Consider the following 20,365-nt stretch of genomic DNA (forward strand, 5'->3'; position numbering starts at 1 on the left):
ACTGCTGCATTAATTCAGCTGTGAAATGAGAACCAATATCACTCTCTATCCTTTTCAGAAAGTCCCATCTGATAAAGATCTGTTCCCACAAGATTTTAGCTGTAGTGGCTGCATCATTTTTTACAGGCAGGGAAAGATTCAATCCACCAGGTAAGCATAACTATAACTACCAGGATATACCGGTCCCTTCCTGTTACTGTGGGTAGTGAGCCTGTATAATCAATCTGCAATGTTTCCCATGGAACGTCATTCAGATGTGACATGTCCGTTCACAAGTCCGGGTTAATTTGGTCACAGATTCAGGTAGTGATGGACATCCTGGTGCATCCTGTGTTGTCAATAGTAATTATGCAACATATCGAGGACTGGAAAAAGAGGAACATGTCCCAAATTTGATCCATGAACAAAAATAATTCTTTTCTGAGGCATCAAAGTGTGACCCAAGTCAAATTAGAGTCACACTTGTTGGATGAGTGAGTTCTTGCTGAGAAAGGATGAGGGAAAGTCTTTGCTATGGTGTACGGCCTCTTTGGCCACAGTCACATCAGGGTCATGGTCCTGACAAGTTTTTAAATCACGTTTAACTGGAGTCTGTCGTACCAGTACCAGTGTTCTGGGTGGATCCCATGGAATTCCCTCTGGAGTAACTTTCCTGGTGAGTCAGTCTGCCTGGTTATTACATCACCCTCTTCACTAACTCTTGCTGCTGATGTACATTCACATTACAAATAGAAAATTGTTCCCGTCACTTACCAGCAATATACCAAATCATTCGGCATTTGGAGTGGAGGGTGAGTGGTTTCCTTTCTGTTGTGGAGAAGTTGTGTTTTTTTTTGCCAGAGAGGTAGGTTTTCCCTGAGGGAGTTACAACCAATGGATAGTTTTTGAATAGTTGGAGTTTCCATCAGTGACAGTTTGAAGGGCTGTGATCACAATAAGCTCAGATTTCTGGGTTAAATATTATGTTGAGTATTTAATAAGGATATTACAGCTGTCATGAGGGACATAAGATGCAGCACCAGTCTGATACAGTCCTTGTTCATAAAGTTGAGATCCATCTACATGAACACCAGTGAAATTGGACAGTGGTGTGGCCCTAATATGTCCAATGGACACGGCCTCTTTCACTGGACAAGTATGTGGGGTTCTTTCAAACTGCAACATCCCAGCTAATTGGCATTTGTGAGGTTACAACATATTAATATCCTTGATTCGTAACTCCATAATTCATCTACTCTATCACATCAGGGATGTTCCCTTCACTTGGCCCTTTATGAATAATGTCACTGTGGTATGTGGGGTGTGCAGAATTATCGAATTAAACTCGACCAAGTACTCTGTACTTAACTAACCAGTGAACCCTTAAATAAAAGCGATATACTGCGGATGCTGGAGATCTGAAATAAAAATCGGAAGGTGTTGGAAAAACTCAGCAGGTCTAACAGCATCTGTGGAGAGAGAAGCAGATTTAATGTTTCGACTGCAATGTGACTCTTCTTCAGAACTGAAGAGATGGAGAAATAGGATGGGTTTTCTGGCATTGAAAAGTGGGGAAGGTCAGGTACAACAAAGAGAAGGTCAGGAGGACGGGAGAGATTAAACAAAGATGTGATTGAACAAAAGGCAAAGGGAGTGGTCATGTTTGTAGTATAAAAAAAACAAAGCACGGTAAGTTTTAATGTCAGAGTACAGGAAAAATGGCTGTCCATTTCAGTTTCGAAGAAGGGGAGTAGACGGCAGAGTGGTATTGTTGCTAAACTAGTAATCCAGAGACCCAGGGCAATGCGCTGGATAATACCACCACATTGCGAATAAAAATCTGGAATTAAAAGTCGAATGATGACTACCCATCTGGTTCACAAATGTCCTTTAGTGAAATGGTAACTACATGTGACAGCAATGTGGTTAACTCTAAATGCCCTCTGAGCTAGGGCAACTGGGGATAGGACACCTACATCCCATGATTGAATAAAATAAAGAATCATATTGGAATCAAAACACTAACACTGCTCCTCTCTCCAGATGAGTTGCCAGACCTGCTGAGTTTTTGTGGTACTTGCGGTTTTATTTCAGCTCAAAACACTGGTCAATCAATCTTCCCAGAGTCTGGGAGATCATTTCCCATTCACCTGCTGCATTACTACAGCAGATATGCATCGTTTTGACAGTACCAGCCGGGCTGTGGAATGACTTGGATAGATCGTCCAAAAAGTCAGCACAGGCATGATGGGCTGAATAGTTTCCATCTGTGCTGTATCATTATATCAAAGAGTGAATATTCAGTAACATAAGATAGAGAGAGAAAGAGAGGAACCAGTGACTGTGGGATTGAACCCAGCCAGGATCAGCACCTGCATAGGAGGAGAGAGAGGGGAACCATTGGAAAAAGCTTTAAAAACTCAGTGTATTCCGAATGGAGCAAAGATTTAAATCACGTTGGGAGATGGAACCTAGCAGCACACAAATTCACAAACATTTACGTGTCTTTTTTTTAAATTAGTTTATCCCAATTGGTTAACAGAACGATTTTCTATTTTGTTATTCGGGTGTCAATGGCGCTGCTGTTACCCAACATTCCGTGCGGATGTGAATGTGCTCTAGTCACTGTACAGGAGCCCAGTGCGCAGGCGCCGTGCTGATCTGTTTGGAGCATGCGCAGCGTCACTTTGATCGGAGCCCTGAGAGTGCGGGACAGGCTTTTGGAAATGGGTGAGAGCGGGCGGGGCGGAGGGAGGAATGGAGCCGGGAGGTGAGGGTGGGGAGGGAAAGGAGGCTTCATAAACACCCGATGTAGGCCGCAAGCCCAGAATCAGACTGTGCAGGAATGGGAATGGCGTTTGCAGCTCCGGGGAACAGACCCTGGTTAAAAACAAAAAAACTGCGGATGCTGGAAATGCAAAACCGAAACAGAAACAGAAACACCTGCAAAAACTCAGCAGGTCCGGCAGCATCGGCGGAGAAGAGTAGGTTCTGTTGAAGGGTTATGAGGACTCGAAACGTCAACTTTGTTCTTCTCCGCCGATGCTGCCAGACCTGCTGAGTTTTTCCAGGTGTTTCTGTTTCTGTTTTTGTTAACAGACCCTGGTTAACGGCCGCCATCTTCCGAGGGGCAATTTGCTGCAGGGCGCATGCGCGGCCTTCCCAAGCACCAGAATAGGAACATCAGGAGACCATTCAGCCCATCGAGCCTGTTCTGCCATTCAATAAGGCCATAGCTGGTCTGCTTGTGGCCTTAACTCTACTCTCCTGTCTGCGCCCCCCCCCCACCCCCCACCACCCCCAACATAACGCTTGTGTCCCTTGTAGATCAAAAATCTGCTTAACTCAACCTTGAATATATTCAATGACCCAGACTCCACTGCTCTCTGGAGAAATGAGTTCCACAGACTCATGACCCTCTGAGATAAGAAATTTCCCCTCCTCTGTGTAAAATGAGAGACCCCCTTATTTGTAAACTGTGCCCCCCCCCGTTCTAGATTCCCCCATGAGAGGAAACACCCTCTCAGCATCCGTCAAGAGCCCTCAGAATCTAACATGTTTCAATAAGATCACATCTCATTCTTATAAATTCCAATGAGTATAGTCCCAACCTGCTCAACCTTTCCTCATAAGACAACGCCCCTCATTCCAGGAATTGGCCTAGTAAACCTTCTCTGACCTGCTTCCAATGGAAGTTGTCACTGCTCAAGTAATCCTAGGTCAGGAGGAGGGAATGTTGTGAATTTCTATCCTGGACAAACAGTGATGGATTTTGGAAACTCCTTTTACAGAGGGTTAGAAGGGGAGGATCAACACACAGGAAACTCAAACCAAGATAAATGTTTGTCTCTTCTGAATTTCAAACCTGGACTGACACATATGACTTTTGTAATATCCTTTTACAGGTGCTTTCACTGCTTGTAATATCGTTCCAGCTGCAGGCTCTGGCAGGAGATTTTAAATTTGAAAACAGTGAAATTGTTTCAGAGGTGAGTATTATTGAACATTCATCTACAATTTAGAGCTTTTAGTGCTGTGCTCTGGTTTCCATAGCTTTGGGGCTGGTGTGGCTTCTTTACTGTGGATCTGAATCTATGTCCATCCATTGCTCTGTTTCACCTCTGCCTCCCTGATCACCTCTCTTCCATTGTCTAACCGGATTGTCGAACAATGGGTGTATTTTAACCATGTTTGGTATTTCCCTGTTATTTCTGCCAGCTGTGTCTAAATGAGGTGTCCCCTGCTGCCCGTCTCCCGTCTATACACCGCTGATTTACCAGCTTTATCTTCCCGTGATCAGGAATTGTTTTTCCTGCACTAGAGATCATTCTCTTCTGCTTCTGAGCTTAGATTGACCATAAAATTCTGCTGAATTTTTATTCCCTGTAATTGATTCTGCACATCCTGAAATGTTAACTCTCATTCTTTTTCTACAGTTACTGTCTGACCTGGAGCATTTCCAGCATTTGCTCTTTTTCTTTCAGATTTACAGCAAACGCAGTATTTTGCATTTGTTTTATTGCAGCTGTTGCTCACAGAACTGAGTCTAGAAACAGAGATGGACCATTTAACCACTGATTTGTAATGGGCTGCGTGTTGGTTGCAGAAGTTGGTCCCTGGCCTCCGGTGTAGGTCCTTTTTCATTGAATCTGAGGATCATTGAGTGATTGCAATTCAGAAGGTGCCATTTCGCCGTCATGCTCGTGCTGGCTCTCCAGAACAGCAAATCAGCTGGTCCCACTCCCCTGCCCTTTCCTCATAGCCCAGCAATTTATCCAATTCCCTTTTGGAAGCCTTTGTTGCATCAGTTTGAGCTGGAGTGGAGATGGAGGAGAAGCTGCTGGGTTTAACCCTGAGGACTATGGAACCCAGTCAGGCCCAGAAATTTCCAATGTGAAATTGTCAAGGGAGGTAGATTCTAGGGGGGATCAGGTTGCTAAACGGACACTGTCCAGACAATGTAAAAGAATATTGTTTCAAGAACAATTATTTTTGTAGGTGTTTTTAATGTATTTTACATATCCATATTTACATACAAGTTTTTAAAATTTATTCTTGGGATTTGGGTGTCATTAACAAGACCTGTAGCATATATTGCCAGTCCCCAGTTACCTGTGGAGAAGATGATGTTTGACCTTCTTGAACAGCTGCAGTCCATGTGGTGAAGGTGCTCCCACAATGCTGTTAGATAAGGAATTACAGGATTTTCACCCAGTGATGATGTCAGAACAGTGATATATGTCCAAGTCAATGACACTTAATTTGTTTTTATATAACGCCTTAATGTAATAAAACGTTCCAAAGCATTTCTGAGGAATGTTACAAAACAACATTTGACAATGAGCCACATAAGGAGATATTAGGGCAGGTGACCAAAAGGTTGGGCAAAGGCGTAGGTTTTAAGGAATATCTTGAGGAGGAAAGTGAGGTTGAGAGCTTCAGGGATGATATTCCACAGTTTATGGCCTTGGGCAACTGAAGGTGCAGCCAATTAATAGTGGAACAGTTAAAATCAGGAATGCTGAGGAATTAGATGAGCACAAAGATCTCAGAGGGTTGTGAGGCTGGAGGAGATTACAGAGGTAGGGCGGGGCCATGGATATAATTGAAAATAAGGATGGGAAGTTTAAAATTTAGATGCTTCTTGAACAGAAACCTTTGTATGTCAGCGAGCACAGGGGTGATGGGTGAACAAGACTTGGTGTGAGTAAGCACACGGGCAGCAGAGTTTTGGATGACCTCCGGATGGAGGGAGGTGGTTTAATATGGGAGGCCGGCTGGGAGTGTGTTAGGATTGTTAAGTCTAGAGGTAACAAAGGAATGATGAGGGTTTCAGCAGCAGATGAGCAGAGTCGGGTGATGTTACTGAGGTGGAAGTAGGCGATCTTGGTGATGATGGAGATATCTGGCCATAAACTCTTCTTGGAGTCAAATATTATTCTGACGTTGTGAAGAGTCTGCTCCAACCTCACCCAGTTGCCAGGGAGAGGGATGGAGTCGGTGGCCAGGGAGTGGAGTTTGTTGTGGGACTGAAGACAATGGCTTCAGTCTTCTCAATATTTAAATGAAGGAAATTTGTGCTCATCCAGTTCTGGATGTCAGACAAGTCAGGACAGTGTGTGACTTGGAGGTGATACTGTTCCCAGAGACCTGCTATCCTGATCCTTCTCGGTGGTAGAGTGTCAGGATTTGGGAGATTATGTCAAAGTTCTGGTTGAGTTGAAGATATATAAAATTCCTCTTCCTTGCCTCATCCCCCCCACTTCTCCCACATCCCCACCTCTCTCTGTCCCCTCCCATAGAGAACAGATTGTTGTGTAGGCCCAGATAGGTTCCCTTCCCTGAAGGACATGAGTGAACCAGTTGGGTTTTTATGACAGTCCAGCAGCTTTCACATTCACTTTTTCCTAGTCCTGGCCTCACAAATTAACAGATTCATTCAGCTCAATTTCACAACCTGCCTTTGTGTTTTTGTGGGTTCTCTCTCACTCCCTTTTTTCTGTTTTAAATCAATTTCACAGGGTATTAGAAGGGGAGGATTCACTGTCGGGAAACTCAACCATCACATCAGGATCTGATGAAGTTGCCTAATTTATCATAACCGGAATACCATCAGATTTTTATCATGGAAGGAAAAAGCACCGTTCACAGTGGAGATAAACCGTACACGTGTTCTGTCTGTGGACGAGGCTTCAGTCGATCATTTGACCTGTTGAAACACAAGCGCAGCCACACTGGGGAGAAACCGTGGAAACGTGGGGAGTGTGAGGAGGGATTCAGATTCCCGTCTGAGCTGGAAACTCATCAACACAGTCACACTGGGGAGAGGCCGTTCACCTGCTCCGTGTGTGCCAAAGGATTCAATTGGTCATCCCACCTCCTGAGACACCAGCGAGTTCACACTGGGGAGAAACCTTTTAATTGTCCAGAGTGTGGGAAATGCTTTAAAAGTTCCAGTGAACTGATGCTCCATCAACGTGTTCACACTGACGAGAGACCGTTCAGGTGCTCTCATTGCGAGACAGGGTTCAGACAATCATCTCAGCTCACTGTACACCAGCGGATTCACACTGGGGAGAGGCCGTTTACTTGCACTGAATGTGGGAAGGTATTCACTCGGTTAACCAACCTCCTGATACACGAGCGAGTTCACATTGGAGAGAGACCATTCACCTGCCCCGAGTGTGGGAAGGGTTTCACTACCTCATCCAACCTGCTGATACATCAGCGCATTCACACTGGAGAGAGGCCATTCACCTGCACCGAGTGTGGGAAATGATTCATTCAGTCATCCAAACTGCTGATACATCAGCGCACTCACTGGGGAGAGGCCGTTCACCTGTTCTGTGTGTGGGAAGGGATTCACTACCTTAACCAACCTGCTGACACACCAGCGAGTTCACACTGGGGAGAGGCCGTTCACCTGCTCTGAGTGTGGGAAGGGATTCACTCAGTCATCCAACCTGCGGATACATCAGCGAGTTCACACTGGGTGCCATTCACCTGCTGAGTGCGGGCAGGGATTCACTATCTCATCCCACCTGCTGATACACCAGAGAGTTCACACTGAGGAGAAGCCATTCACCTTTGTGTGTAATAAGAGATTTGCTCGCTCATCTCACCTGGTGAGACACCAGCGAGTTCATGAATAACTACAGTGATGGATTTTGCTGTTAGTCACATCCAGGACTGAACCATGTTCATTGGGGTCTTTTTCTCCTGATGTTAATAAACTCCAGTCCAGTTATCATGGTTAATATTGTGGATAAAAGTCAAATAAATCAGCTTTGTGTTAAACCTACAGTATGTTAAGCCTTTTTAATATCTCTAACACAAGTTAGTTCCTTCTGAAGTGCTCTCCCTCTCCCCTGTCTCCTCCATCCTCACCCCCAACAAGTGTGAGGATCTCATGGAGCTTCTTTGTCACTAAGATTGAGACAATCCGATCAGCTGCCTCTGCTGCTTCCCTCCCTTCCACTACCCCACTGGGATTTCCTCCTTGTCCGCCTCTTTCTCCATCCAGCCTCCATACACACCAGCAAGTTCATACACCAGAGAGAGGCTTTAAATGCTTAGACCAAGGTTTAAAAACCTACATTCACTGATGATGCTCCAGAGCATTCACTCTGGTTCCACTCCATTCATCAGCTCTCACTGCGGGAAGAGGTTCAGGCGATTGTCCATCCTGCAGCAACACCAGCAAGTTCACACAAGGAAGAGGTCATTCACCTGCTCCATGTGGGGAAGGATTCCCTCATTCATTCAACCTGTTGACAAACCAGTGAGTTCACACTGGGACGATCTTTTCAATCTCTGGATTGTAGGAAGTGCTATGAAAATCCTGTGGAGCTCACATACCAACAACGTGTTCACACTGACAAGATCATTCAGGTGCTCTCACTGGGACTGGGTACTGTTGATCATGTGAACTCAAGTGTCCAGCAACGCACTTGCACTGGGGAGACACCGTTCACCTATTCCATGTGTGGGAAGAGATTCACTCAGTCATCCCACCTTAAAACACATAAACTTGTTCACACTGATAAGAAACTAAGTTTTCTAAGTTGTGTGAACAGAGATTTAAAAGCAAAGTGGACCTGCTGACACACAAACACATTCACACTGGTGACAGGCGGTTCACCTGCTCCATGCGTGGGAAGAGATTCACTCGGTCATCTCACCTACTGACACCAGTGAGTTTACAAGTGACTGCAGGGGTTGGATTCTGCTGTTCTTGCAACTGTTAATCACATCCAGGACTGGACCATGTTCATTCTGAGAGCAGCAGTTTGCTTCTGATGATGTTCATTATCCCTCTAACTGGGCTGGAGTTTAACATTTGGATAAATGTCAAATAAATCAGCTTTGTTTTGAACATATTGTTGTAGATTTTTGTCTTTCCCACCTGAGTGTTTAACATCACCTGGCTGGAGCTCAGAAAGGACAATCTGGGGGAGGATCATACGGCAGGAACAGAACTTCAGCCTGGACACAGTCCTTCAGGGTCACACTGAGGGACAAATGGCACTTTTGTCTTTTTCATCCCTTCACACACTGAAGAGATTTTGTGTGGGTTAATCCTGAAGTGTGGAAGAAATGTGTGTCAGCTGCTTTTTTCCATGGTTCAGATGGGACAAAAGGCTCCTTTACAATTGTGTTTAGAATCAGGAAGAACAACAGTGAAATAAAACAAAATAATGTGGGTGTCTAAACTAAAAACAGAAAATGTTGGAAAATCTCAGCAGGTCTGGCAGCATCTGTGGAGACAGAAACAGAGTTAATGTTTTGGAACCGAAGAAGAGCCATATTAGGCTTAAAATGTTAACTCTGTTTTTCTCTCTGCAGATGCTGCCAGACCTGCTGAGATTTTGCAGCAATTTCTGTTTTTCAACGGTGAATGCTGGAAACGTGCTGTCAAATCAGAGATTGGTGTAAAACTGTGATGTGTTCTTGTCTTGAAAGTGAAATAGCAGGTTTAAGTTTCCAGCCTGAAAATGACTGTGGTAATTATACGACAGCTACCATTTCAGGACAATGTTAACTTATTTGAAAGACATTTGTTAAAATCTGCATTGAAAGAGCAGATAGTGGAGTTCACAGGAGCCTGTTAACTGCTGGGACAATTATACCACAGACATTTGATCTCCAGATAAAGAAGGATCTGCACGGTGTTTCCAGGAATTCCCTGTTTTAATGATGTGCGTGTGTTAGACACCAGGATAACTATAAATAGACAACTCAGGATATCCATGGTGGTGCAATCCCAACAGTTACCCTGAGATCACTCCCGCTGTGGAACTCCACCACTGACCCTGCTGAAGGTTGTAGGCTCAAGGAGTGGGGCCTCCAGGAGTGGACTGTCAGAAAGGTGGGTTTCAGTATCCTGACTCATACATGGTGAAAAACCAAGGGATCCTTACTGAGGGAGCTGTCTGGGGTTTTACCTGTCAGTGTAGGTCTAGGGGTGAATGATTTCCGACTCCCTGAACTGTCTGACATTGAACCCAGTTTAGAACAAGATGGATTCAGTGTCCAGGAGAATAGGGACAAATATCACCCACAATTGAGGGAGACAAAAGCAGCCGTTAGAGAAGTGAAGCAATCTTTGGAAAAGAAGGTGGTGAACAATTATAGGAATAATAGTGACAACTTTTCCAACTCCATCAGGAGTGAGAAGATGGTTAAAAATGGTTTTGAGTCACTGACTGTCAGTTCAGGACAGATTGAAACAGATTGCCAGGATATAACATAACTGTTAAATGACTATTTCACATCAGTCTGCACTCCTGTGGATGATGTTCAGATTCCAGCTGTGGGATGTAGTGTTGACAGTAACATCATCACTATTAAAGTAGAAAGTGATTGTCATCCTGGATAAAATAGGAAATCTCAAACTAGATGGTGCTCCAGGTCCAGATGATACCCACCCAAGGCAGCTTAAAGAGATGGGACGGCTGCTCTTTGAGCCCCTTGTCCGAATCTTCAACAGCTCAAGAGAGTCGGGGATTGTTCCCTGAGATTGGAAGGCAGCTCACTTCGTTCCCACTTTCCGAATTGGAGACAAATCAGAGCCAGGGAACGACAGGCCCATCAGTGTGATGTCGATCACAGGGAAGATGCTTGAAGGGATCCTAAGAGATGCTGTTTCTGATCACTGGGGAAGAAAAGGAGCCATTAGAGATCCTCAACATGGCTTCTGGAAAATGAGGTCACAATTTACAAACCTGTTTGTGTTTTGTGGAGAAGTTGTTGTGTTTGTGCATGAGGGGAATCAGATTGACATTGTCTATCTCAGGGTGAATCCAACAACAACACCTTGTATTTACACAGAGGGTTGTGGAGCTGGAGGAAGTTACAGGGACTCAGGAGTGTCAAACTCATTTTCCATGGTGGCTCTGATCTGATATCCTGGCACTGGGTGAGGGTCACATTCAGCAGAAGTTATTAAAATGGAACTAGATACAGATAAACTATATCAGTATTTACTAACATTTCCATTTATTTACTGCTCCCGACACCTGACACCTCTTAGCTTCAACCATCACATCAACATTTGGAGCAAATGACTGGGCTGAGGCCTGTCTTGGATATAAACACGAGGACCACTTGTCATCACAGAAATTTACAGCACAGAGGAGGCCATTGAGCCCATCATGCGTGTGCTGGCCGAAAATTAGTTATCCAGTCTAATCCCACTTTCCAGCTCTAGGTCTGTAGCCCTGGAGGTTACAGCACCTCCAGTTGTATATTGGAGTGTTTCTTAAATGTGATGAGAGTTTCTGCCTCTACCACCCTTTCAGGCAGTGAGTTCCAGATCCCCAACCACCCTCTGGGTGAAAACATTACTCAACTCCCCTCTAATCCTCCATCAATTAGTTTAAATCTTTGCCCCCTGGTTACTGATCTCTCTGTTAATGAAATAGGTGCTGTCTGCTCCATCTGGGCCCCTCATAATTTTATATATCTCAATTAAATCTCCCCTCAGCCTCCTCTGTTCCACAGAAAACAATCCCAGTCTATCCGATCTTTCCTCACAGTTAAAATTCCCCAACCTGGGCAACATCCAGATAAATCTCTTCTCTACCCTCTCCAGTACAATCACATCCTTCCTGTAATGTGGTGACCTGAACTGTACTCACTATTCTAGCTGTGGTCTAACTCGTGTTCTTTATAATTCTAGAATAACCGCTCTCTCACCTCCCATTGACTTCAATATAATGGAAACTGACAGTTGGAACCTGTCAACATTTGAAAGATATTTACAAATGATTCGAGGGTTTCTTACAGTTGGGATCTTTCTCTGTTCTGTCCACTCGAGGTGTTAGATAACAGACATTCTCCTGGGAATATCAAGCTGGAATATTGGGCCATGACGTGTTTCCTTGTTCATCTTGTTGACTCTAAGTACTGAATCTTGTGATTTCAGACACCAGATAATCAAACTCACAACAATAGATTGTCTTTTCCTGACTTTATTAACAGCACTGCAATCATACAGACAGAGTATAGTTCCCTGATCCGGGGAACACGGGTAATGTTGGGGTAGACGCCTCGTTGTTCGAGTATGTCCAAGCTGTCAATGATTGCATCGTTTTCTGTGGCTCCTCTCATGACTGAAGAGTCCGATGTGGGATTGACATGGACGCCCATAGAACTGGCAGTTCATGTTGTTGTTGTTGGTACCGGGGGAACTTCTGCAGCTGCTCCGGATGTTGCGAGTCTGGAGTAGATGGTCCTTGGAACATGCTGAACCAAATTTCAGTGTTTGCCTCCACATGGGCCGGTCGGCTGCAGTGTTTTCCCCAGAGAGGTGGTCTGCAATGCACAAGTTTGTAAGGCTCGTTTTTAAGGGTGTCCTTGTACCGTTTGTACTGACCACCTTGATGTTGTTTACCCTGAGGCAGTTCCCCATTGACGATCTGCTTGGGGATTCTGTCATCATCCATGTGGGGGATATGGCCTGGCCATCCAAGTGGAATTTTCTGGAGGGTGGTCTCTGTGCTGTTGAGCCCAGCACGATGGAGACCTCGTTGGTTTGTGATTTTGTCCTGCCATCGAATTCTCGTGATGGACCTCAGGTGCCTTTGGTGGAAGCGTTCCAGAGCTTTGATGTGGCTCCGATAGCAGACCCAGGATTCTGCTCCATACAGCAGGGTGGTAAGGACAATGGCCTGGGAGAGTCTGAGTTTAGTCCTCAGGTTAATGCCATGCTGCTTCCAGACACAAACAGAAATAATACAGTGGATTCAGAGCTCGATTACATAGGATTACAGAGGATATAAGGCACAGAAACAGGCCATTCAGCCTAACCAGTCCATGCTGGTGTTTATGATCCACTCGAGCCTCCTCCCATCTTTCCTCATCTAAATCTATCACTGTAACCCTCTAATCACTTCTTCCTCTTGTGCTTATCTCGTTTCCCCTTAAATACATCCATACTATTCACTTCACCCACTTCCTGTGGTAGCGAGTTCCACATTCTCACCACTCTCTGGGTGAAGAAGTTTCTTCTGAATTCCCTGTTGAATTTCTTGGTGACTATCTTATATTGATGGTCTCTCCTCCCCACAAGAGGAAGCATTCTCTCTGTATCCTCTCTATCAAAACCTTTCATCATTTTAAAGGCCTCGATTAGGTCACCTCTCAGTCTCCTTTATCCAAGAGAAGAGACCCAGCCTGTCAATCCTTTCCTCATATGTAAACACACACATTTCTGGTATCATTCTTGTCAAACAGCGCGTCCCTTCGACTGTTCACAACAGGCAAAGTGCTGACCATACTCAACAGGCCCAGGCTTGCAAATCTCAGAACAAAGTGTCCAACATGATAAGTGACTCTGCAATTGGACAGCACTTGCTAAACAAATCTGATTGTTCTAACAATGACACTGACAAACAATTTAAAATTATCAGTCATGCTCACTTACACATGCTAGAAACTCATGTATTCACACACAGGGTCCCGTCCTTTGCAAACAGAAACAGCATGTCCACACACTGCGCTTTTTCAACAAAACAAAAGCTTAGGGACAGTCATTCCCTGGTTCATTTCCCATGACCAATCAGAGTCGACCTGCCTGGTTTGAATTTAAACAAAAGCTTGGCAGTTAACTACTGCCTGGTGCATTTTCCATGGTAACACCTCTACCAATCAGAGTCCTCTTGCCAACCAATCAGCCCCTCTTCTCATGTAGTATAAATCATTGTTCCATTTAGAATTGGTATTCTTACAAATCTGTCCTGATGAGTGCAGGATGAAAAACTTCAACAGGATGTCTCTTTTTTCACAAATGTTCAGCAAAATTTCACCAATAATGATCCTGGGTGTGTTATCCTTCCCTGGATGCTAAGGCTAGGAGAGACAGAATAACATAAGAAACAGGAACAGGAGTAGACCATTCGGCCCCTTGAGCCTGCTCCACCATTCAATAAGGTCATGGCTGATCTTCTTGTGTTTCAATCCTGATAACCTTTGATTCCCTTACCTAACAAGAATCTATCTACCTCTGCTTTAAAAATATTCAGTGACCCGCCTCCACCACCTTCAGAGGCAGAGTTCCAAAGTTGCAGAACGCTCTGAGAGAGAAAAAGTTCTCATTTCTGTCCTAAAAGGGCGACCCTGATTTTAAAACAGTGCCCCCTAGTTCTGGACTCACCCACAAGAGGAAACATCCTTTCGACGTCCACCTTGTCAAGGCCGTTCAGGATCTTGTTTACTTCAATCAAATCACCCCTCACTCTTCTGAACTCCAGTGGAAACAAGCGCAATCTGTCCAACCTTTCCTCATATGACAACCCACTCATTCCAGGTATCAATCTAGTAAACCTCCTTTGAACCGCCTCCAATGCATTTATATCCTTCTTTAAATAAGGAGACCAAAACTGTATACAGTATTCGAGGTGCAATCTCACCAATGCTTTGTACAACTGAAGCGTGAAACCCTTACATTTAGGTTCAATCCCTCTTGAAATAAAGGATTGCATTCCATTAGCCTTCTTAATTACTTGCTGTACCTGCATACTAACTTTTTGTGACTCATGTACGAGAATACCTAGATCCCTCTGCACCTCAGAATTATGCAGCCGTTCTCCATTTAAGTAATACTCTGCTTTTTCGTTCTCCCTGCCAAAGTGAACTTCACATTTTCCCACATTAAACTCCATTTGCCAGATCTTTGTCCACTCACTCAACCTACTTATATCCATCTGCAACCTCCTCATGTCCTCTTCACAACATACTTTCCTATCTATCTTTGTGTCCTCTGCAAGTTTAGCTACTTCTTCCTCTAAGTCCCCTCATCTAAGTCATTGATGTAAATCGTAAAAAGTTGAGACACTCTGGGAGGTACAGGGAGCTGGGATTTGCCCATGAGAGTAACTGAAGGTATGAAAACTGAAATAATCTAGAGTTAGAAAGGAGAAAATGTTCAGTTCTGGACGTGATCCTCAGCATCAACAACTGAATCCAACTTTTCTGGTAACATGTGAACCCTCTTATGTTTCAGCAGGTCGGATGACCGAGTAAATCTCTTCTCACACACGGAGCAGGTGAATGGCCTCTCCCCGGTGTGAACACTTTGGTGTCTCAGCAGGTTGGATGACTTAGTGAATCCCTTCTCACACACAGAACAGGAGAACGGCCTCAACCCCATATGAATGCGGTGGTGTCTCAGCAGGTGGGTTGAATCAGTGAATCCCTTCCCACACACAGAGCAGGTGAACGGCCTCTCCCTATTGTGAATGCGCTGGTGTCTCACCAGATAAGATGAACAAGTGAATCCCTTCCCACACACTGTGCAGGTGAACGGCCTTTCTCCAGTGTGACTGCGCTGGTGTCTCACCAGATGGGATGAATGAGCAAATCTCTTCCCACACGTGGAGCAGGTGAACGGCCTCACACCGGTGTGAACTCGCTCATGTACCTCAAGGTAGGACAAACGAGAGAAACTCTTGCCACACACGGAGCAGGTGAACGGCCTCTCCCCAGTGTGAACCCGCTGATGTGTCCACAAGTTGGCTGACTGAGTGAATCTCTTCCCACACACGGAGCAGGTGAACGGTCTCTCTCCAGTATGAACTCGCTTGTGTACCAGAAGTTGGTTTGAACGAGTGAATCCCTTGCCACATATGGAGCAGGTGAATGGTCTCTCCCCGGTGTGAATCCGTTGGTGTATCAGAAGGCTGGATGACCGAATGAAACTCTTTCCACACACGGAGCAGATGAATGGTCTCTCCCCGGTGTGACCACGCTTATGTGTCAGAAGGTGGAAAGAATGAATGAATCTTTTTCCACACACAGAGCAGGGGAACGGCCTCTCCCCAGTGTGAATGCACTGGTGCCTCAGCAGATCAATGCTTCTTTTAAAGGTTTTCTCACATTCGGAACATTTAAAAGGTCTCTCATCGGAGTGAACCAGTTGGTGCTTAGTGTAGCTTGAAAACTGAGTGAATGCCTTCCCACACTGGGAGCAGCTGAACGGCCTGTCCTTGGTGTGAACTGGCTGGTGCTCAGTGAGATGCCCTGACTCACTGAACGACTCCCCACAGTGAGAGCAGCTGAACGGCCTCTCGTGAGTGTGAAGGAGCTGGTGCTCCGCGAGGCGGGAGAACAGCCTGAACCTCTTCCCGCAGTGGGAGCAGCTGAATGGTCTCTCATCAGTGTGAACTCGCTGCTGTTGGACCAGTTGCTCAGAGATTTTAATGCTTTTCCTAGAGTCAGAGCATTGAAGAGGCTTCTCACCAAAGTGATCGAGCTGATGTGCCAGCAGGTTGGATGAACACATGAATTTCTTCCCACACGCAGAGCAGGTGAACAGCCTCTCACTATTTTGAGCTCGCTGTCGTGTCAGCATGTTTACCAGCTGTATCAATCCCTTCACAAAAGAGCAGGTGAACAGCCTCTCACCAGTTTCCAACTGAGACAGTCGATTAAATCCCTTCAGATGTACAAATCTTCAGATCGCAATGACCCAGCTGACTCTGTCAGACGTGAGGTTTGATTTGATATTCCTGTCTGCAGATCCTCCTCTTCTAATACCCTGTAAAATAAGTTTACAAAGAATTACACAGAGTATACATTACACAAACAGGCCATTCGGTTTATCTAGTCTGTACTGGAGTTTCTACTCCACACGAATCTCCTCCCATTCTGCCAACCTAATCTCAGCCTTTCAGCTGATCTTTCTAATCCCTTTTCTCTCATGTTCTCATCTAATTTCTTTTTGAAAGTGTCTCAGGTATTCTTCTCAGCCACTTACTGTCGTAGCGAGTTCCACATTTTAATTACTGCCTGAGGAAAGAAATATCTCCAGTTTTCCTGTTGGATTTATTTGTAACTATTGTGTACACAAGACCTCCAGCATTGGACAGACCAACAAGTGGAAACATTCTGTCCGCATCGACCTGCCCATCCTAATGAGGATTTTAAAGACCTAGATAAAAGCAAAATACTGCGGATGCTGGAAATCTGAAACAAAAACAAAAATTGCTGGAAAAAAACTCAGTAGGTCTGACAGCATCTGTGGAGAGAAAGACAGAGTTAACGTTTCGAGTCCGTATGACTCTCGAGTTCTGAAGAAGTCATACGGACTCAAAACGTTAACTCCGTCTTCCTCTCCATTGATGCTGTCAGACCTGCTGAGTTTTTCCAGCAATTTTTGTTTTTATTTTAACGACCTATATCAGAGGACACAAACATTCCTCTTGGTTTGAGTTTGCTGTGTATAAATCCTCCCCTGTAAAAGGAGTTTCCAAAACCCATCCCTGTCAGTCCAGGATAGAAATTCACAACAAAAACAGAAACCCTTCTGAAGGGTCATGAGGACTCGAAGCGTCGACTTTGCTCTTCTCCGCCGATGCTGCCGGACCTGCTGAGTTTTTCCAGGTATTTCTGTTTTTGTTTTGGATTTCCAGCATCCGCAGTTTTTTATTTTTATAGAAATTCACATCATTCTCACCTCCTGCTGACAGGGACAGGGATGTCTGCGCATGCGTACTGCTGCACATTGACACCGCCATTTTACTGAGAACCGCGGCCCGCAGCTGCCCCCAGGACCGTTCGCTGCGACCGCGGGGCCACTGCAATTTACTCGGGTGTCGAAGCCTCCAGTGGACCTTTATAACATCTCACTGCCCACTCCACCGCCTCCAATCCCCCCCCATCTACCGGCTTCATTGACTCGCCTGCACTCGAAAATTGTCAACTCCTTCGACCAGCTCTTGCTGCAGGAAGCAACTGCGCATGCTCCCCTAAACGCATCCACAATGCTCGACTCACACTTGATATTGCGCCTGCGCAAGGCCTTCATGCAGCGAGGATAGGTCACATTCTGCCCCGCTGCGAATGCTGGGTAAAGCCTCGGCCATTGAGCAGCAATATTGTTGAATAGAAAATCATGTTTTGTGATCGATTGGAGTCATAGAGCCAAGATATGAAATTATCACATCAATTGATACAGCAACCAAAGTGCACAGGTCCTCCAACATAGTTCTGTCCTGGGTGTAATTAATAGAAATTAACACTTCAACAGTTAAATTCAAACTCACTGGAGTCTCAGAACGTGGGGGAAACATGATTTTTTTCCCCAAAGCTCAGAACACTTAACATGTCTCTTTCCAGTAAGAAAGCACTGATTGTGAATCAAATCCTTTGAACTTTCTAAATTGGTGGATTGGGAGGTGAGAAAACTAAGCAAATCTTTTCTCACTCGTGAAATACCTGAAAGGTCTCCCTGCAGTCTGACTGCTATTGTGTCAGTAAATGGGATGACTGACTGAATCCCTTTCCACTTCCAGATGGTGATGATCTTTTCACGCTGTGATTTTACTCATCAGTTTCCAGCTGAGACGGGGATCTCAAATCCTTCTTGCAATGAACTCCACATTCTCCAGTTCAGGAAAAGAAAACTACTGCGGATGCTGGAAACCTGAATGAAAAACAGAAAGTGCTGGAATTTTTAACAGATCTGATTGCGTCTGTGGAGAAAGAAACACAGTTTTCATGTATTTCAGCCTGTGGCCTTTCATCAGAACCACACTGTGTCTGTGCATCACTCTGATTTTCAATCCACTGAAATAGCCATTGAAAACTGCCATCGACTTCACTGGAAGTACAAGGGACAAGTTTGTAGGAGTGGCCTAATGTACAATACATGATGGTATTTCAAAAGAGAGCCCCTGTACCAATAGATATTTACATGAATTAAGCAAACCTCTTAACCCTGAAGTCTGCTTATATAATTCATCTCTTTAATAAAGACTGGACAATACAGCTCACACACACTCTGTCTCCAGATTTCTAGCTAAATGAGTTCACCTGCCATTTTATAGCTTTTTCTCTCTCTCCCTCTTCCATGCAGACCATGTTAAACAAACACATGTCACCCTTTGAACGATCATTTCTTGAGGTGTCCTGGCAATTTCAAAAGCCTAGAATGTTAATAACCTTATCCTTACAACTTTAATCTTCCCCAAGCTAAAAATTATCTCTAAAATATTGAAATGAATCATGAACAAGATGTTTATGAAAATATTTGTTTCATTGTTGCAACACTTCAAAATGATTGCTGTTTTCCTATGTGACTGTGTTTGTTTGTTCAATGAAATGTTTGTAAAAGGTAATGGTGGAGAAAGATTGAGCGTTTTTCGTGTAGGACAGAAGTGAAATGGGTCAACAGAGAAGCAACACATTTTCAATCAGAGCAGAAATAGATGACAGATACATAACGGCTCTTTCAACTGTAGTTTCATCATGAGTTCCATTATAATCGCTTTTGCCTTGCATCCTCATCCCCTTTGTTATTTAATCTCTCCCAATCACAACTTCACTTTTGTTATTTCCCCATCCTCCCTGTTCCCCGTCTGTGAACTTGTTCTGATGGAAGTTCAGTGTCTTGGGCCATTAACTGTTTCTCTCTCCACAGACTCTCAGTCTGACCTGCTCAGTATTCCCAGCATTTCCTTTAGTCTGACCTGTTCAGTATTCACAGCATTTCCTTTTTGTGAATTAGACTGAGAGTTGTATGATCAGTCCCCCTCGGCCTGGGGTGTTTGACACTGCTTTCCATAGTGCAGTGATCATAATGTTTGCTTTACATGCGAAATTCCTGGTTTGATCCGATGTGGAAATATTGTGGTTCAATTGCAAAGGGCAGGTGATCGGGTCACTGGACTAATAACCTAGACGTGTGGACACAGGTTCAAATCCCACCGTGGTAGTGTGCAGAATTTCAATTCAATTCATCAATAAGTCTGAAATTGAAGACTAGTCTCAGTAATGGTGTCCATGAAGCTATCATCGATTGTCATGAAAACCCATATGATTCTCTAATTTCCTTTAGGAGAGGAAATCTGCTTTCTTTACCTGGTCTGACCTAATGTGACTCCCAGCCCACGGTGATGTGGTTGACTTTTAACTGCCTTCTAAAATGGCCGATCAAGCCGCAAAGTTCAATGGAAATTAGGTTTTGGTCATAAATGCTGGTCTTGACAGTGACCCTACATGCCATCAAACAATAGTTTAAAAAGTGAGCAATTAACATGTTCCATTTGTTTTCGAACAGGGTGACAGTAACTGTTGCCTCATTCTTTAATAGCTCCTTCTTTCACTTCTTTAAACAGCTCACATTAAGTGAGAGAAAACTGTTCCACAATGACCCAAAAACAAAATACTGCAGATGCTGCAAATCTGAACTTAAAACAGATAATACTGGAAACACTCAGCAGGTCAAAGAGCCTCTGTGGAGAGGGCAGCAACATCAATGTTTAAGGTGAGTGAACCTTTATCAAAGCTTGAAGAATTTAGAGATGTAATTGTTCACAAACAAGTACTGAGCCAGGGAAAAGAGAGGGGAAGAGAAGAAAGAACATTGTTAATGGAAGGCAGCAGT

At 44.5% G+C, this 20,365-nt stretch overlaps 1 protein-coding gene and 1 pseudogene across 1 annotated transcript in view; one reads left to right on the forward strand and one right to left on the reverse strand.

Moving 5' to 3' along the window:
• LOC144674100 (uncharacterized) overlaps positions 1–16,261 on the reverse strand; it is a 117,629-nt gene extending 101,368 nt beyond the window's left edge. Inside the window, exons 1-2 of the mRNA XM_078535611.1 lie at positions 15,250–16,261; positions 6,252–6,259 (exon numbers count right to left, since the gene is read on the reverse strand). Of these exons, the coding sequence (XP_078391737.1) occupies positions 6,252–6,259; positions 15,250–16,261 (1,020 nt within the window). The remainder of the gene's footprint in view (positions 1–6,251; positions 6,260–15,249) is intronic.
• Positions 6,557–8,583, forward strand: LOC144674099 (uncharacterized; annotated as a pseudogene).
• Positions 16,262–20,365: the final 4,104 nt, after the last annotated feature.

The sequence above is a fragment of the Cetorhinus maximus genome, unplaced genomic scaffold (genome assembly GCF_964194155.1).
Source record: "Cetorhinus maximus unplaced genomic scaffold, sCetMax3.hap1.1 HAP1_SCAFFOLD_554, whole genome shotgun sequence".
Lineage (NCBI taxonomy): Eukaryota > Metazoa > Chordata > Chondrichthyes > Lamniformes > Cetorhinidae > Cetorhinus > Cetorhinus maximus.